The sequence below is a fragment of the Vombatus ursinus genome, unplaced genomic scaffold (assembly GCF_900497805.2).
Source record: "Vombatus ursinus unplaced genomic scaffold, bare-nosed wombat genome assembly UNPS02006779.1, whole genome shotgun sequence".
Taxonomy (NCBI): Eukaryota; Metazoa; Chordata; class Mammalia; order Diprotodontia; family Vombatidae; genus Vombatus; species Vombatus ursinus.
Genome location: NW_020946557.1, coordinates 25399867 through 25402904, shown reverse-complemented (window position 1 = coordinate 25402904; position 3038 = coordinate 25399867). Strand labels below are relative to the sequence as shown.

General features: G+C 34.8%; 1 protein-coding gene across 1 annotated transcript; it reads right to left on the bottom strand.

Moving 5' to 3' along the window:
• Positions 1–1594: 1594 nt before the first annotated feature.
• Positions 1595–2668, bottom strand: LOC114033206 (trace amine-associated receptor 9). The gene has a single exon (XM_027848663.1). The coding sequence runs from the start codon at positions 2639–2641 to the stop codon at positions 1595–1597; it is 1047 nt and encodes a 348-aa protein (XP_027704464.1). The 5' UTR covers positions 2642–2668.
• Positions 2669–3038: the final 370 nt, after the last annotated feature.

Here is a 3038-nt window from a genome sequence, read left to right as displayed (position 1 = left end):
TAGTGGCCCCACCTATCCATTCCTTCTCTGCATAGATGCTGATACGATCCTTGTAATCTATTGGTCTACATTCAATTTCTCTCTGTTAGGGTGGAGAGGGACTAGATCAGTACACAGAATCTGTGGTTTTGCTAAATAGAGCTACATGAATAAATACTTGTAATGAGATACCTTCACTAGTTTAAAAACTATTTTGGGAACAAGCAATTTTAAAAATGTATAGAAGGTCATTTTTTTGGAGGAGTTATGACTATTTATTGTTCTCCTTTCCAGTTCATAAAATAAAGAGGTTTATTTTACAGTATAACCTACACCAGAGGCATCAAACAGCTTCGTGTGACCCACAACTTACCCTAGTGCAGTTGAATTAGATTAAAATGTAATTGGGAAATACTTTTAAAAAATCAAAATACAATAAAACATAGACATTGTTAATATGTGGGTTTTCTATGTCAATATGTACCTTCAGAGATCCTTGTGTATTTCAATTTATATTCGATACCACTGGTCTACACTATGCAAGTAAACTGCAAAGAGTTTGAAACATTTTGAGTGGTGAGGGACCTATTGTTTATTGCTTTGTTCATTTTCCTCCCTCTTGATTCCTTTAAATATATCACATAATTTTATCTTTCAATTAAACTGGATTAATTTTGTATTGAGAAATGTCTAGTATAGCTTGAGATAATTGAAACCACCAACAGAATGTTGATTTTTTTTGAGAATTTTTGATTTAGTTATCATTGAAGTGACTATCTATATAATAAACACTGAACTGAAAAAAAAACATAAAAACTTCCCCCCCACACACTCATTTTCTCTTTCTACTAAAACAAATTATACATATTCCCAAAAAAATAGTATGCAATATATAATGCTTATAACCCAGAGAAAATAGGTATTTCTAAACATGGCATTATAGTTAAGCATTTTTTAAAAATAAAAACATAGTCCTTTTAATATATGATTTCTTCCCAAACCAGGTATTGTGAAATCTCATATTCTAATCTTAATACGTAACTTTGGGGATTACAAAAACTAGTACTAGCAACAAAAATGGTGATAATTCCCAAATGTATGTATAGCACTTTAAAGTTGTGAAAGTATTTTATTCTCAAAAACCCTGTGGTTGTACCAATCCCAGTTTTATAGACAAGAGAATTGAGCTTCACAGAAGTCAAATGACTTGTTCATACACCTCAAACTTATCTGAAACTAGAATTTTTCAGTTTTACATATGAATTTTTCAGGAGAAATTTTTTGCTGCATATATTTTGGGATATTATATACCAGGTGTCTCTGAGGGAAAAGAATAAAGTTTCAAATTACTTAAAAAAGTGGAGGTAGAATTCAACCAATTGAAATAATTAGTAATTAATGAGAAAGAGGTCAGAGATGTAAGCAAGCAAGAATAGTATACAGAAATATCATACCTACATGTGAGCCAATTTTGAATTCTCAGTACATATGCAGATATTTGTTCCAAAACCATTAATGATTGAATGTAATTTCCATCTAATTGGACAGGTAATACATTTCTAGAGTTCCAAGATTTTGCTCTTGATCCATATAATTTGGATTTATTGCAATTTTTTCAATCTATTTCTGCTTCCTCAGAAAATAAATTCATCATTGAAGAATCATTCCTTAAGACTCTGCCACTCACAATCAGCTTTATTGCTTTCCGAAACCAAGGGTAAAAGGAGGCATAAATCAAAGGATTCATAGCTGAGTTATAATAAACGCACCAAACTAAGATCTCATATACATAAGGGGGAGTTATGAAATTCATATAGGCATCAATTACTGCATCTGTAATGTATGGCAACCAGGAAACAAGAAAGGCAGCCATGGCAATCCCAAGTGTTTTAGCAGCCTTTCTCTCTCGTTTGGCCACTCTGTCCTTATAGCTCTCTACAGAGGCCTGGGTTTGGCTGCTGGTGCTTTCTATTTTCCTAGCCTGGTGTTTAGCCACCAGAAAAATCTTGCCATATATAATGACCATGGAAACTGTGGGTACAAAGAATAAAAGAAAGCAAAGTAAAACCCAATTCTGATTCAGTGGAGCCTGACAACCTCCTACACAAGTAAGTGCAATTACCAAGTCCTCTATGCCATCATCATTGGCACCTGTGTAAAAAATAGAAAAGCTATACGTCACTGAAAAGAACCAGGAAAGGGCAATACATATCCCTGAAACAGAAACTGTGAACTTAGTTGGATAGACCAGAGGGTCAGTGACAGCTATGTATCTATCAATGGAGATGAAGCACAAGTGAAAGAGGGATGCAAAACAAAAGGATGTATCAAAACATGTGTGAAATTTACAGTAACTCTCCCCAAAGTACCAGCAACTTTCCACAGACCTCACTGTACTGAAGGGCATCACAGTCACCCCAACTAAAAAATCAGCACAGGCCAAGGAGGCAATGAGGAAGTTTGTAGGTGTGTGCAGCTGCTTGAAGTGAAGGATGGCAATGATGACCAGCAAATTGCCAAATACTGCCAGCACGGCCCCAAAACCAAGTACTGCATATAGGATGGCTCGAGGTCCTGGGGAGTAAGGAGTTTTGACACAAGATCCATTCACATTCTCATAGCAGAGCTGAACAACTGTTGGTTGAGACAAATTGGAGGTCATTACTTTCTTGTAAGAATCCTTGATTCTGGCAATTCTGGAAAGGGAAGAAAAAGTCTCTTAAGTGTGGAAGTTAACATGATTTTGTTTTGCCAATTATTACATTTTCACATCAATTATTTGACACTTGAAAATTATTCCCAAGTCCTTTCATATATTTAGAAGTTAAAATTGTACTAGCAATCTATCATGAGGTAAGTAAACTAAGTAAATGACTAAACAGCTAGAAATACATTTACAAGTACTAGAAAATGTCATCTACTATCCATGGGAAATGGTCCTTTTTCATTATTTACCTTGTGAATACTTCCTTGTTCAGAACAGCTGTGACTTGAGATGCATATGAGTAGGCACCAATAGCAGAATTTTATTTAAAAGGTGATTTCCCCTGAGTTGCCCC

Excerpts from the sequence above, each read along its gene's own strand:
- LOC114033206 (XM_027848663.1), bottom strand. The coding sequence starts at position 2,641 with ATGACCTCCAATTTGTCTCAACCAACAGTTGTTCAGCTCTGCTATGAG.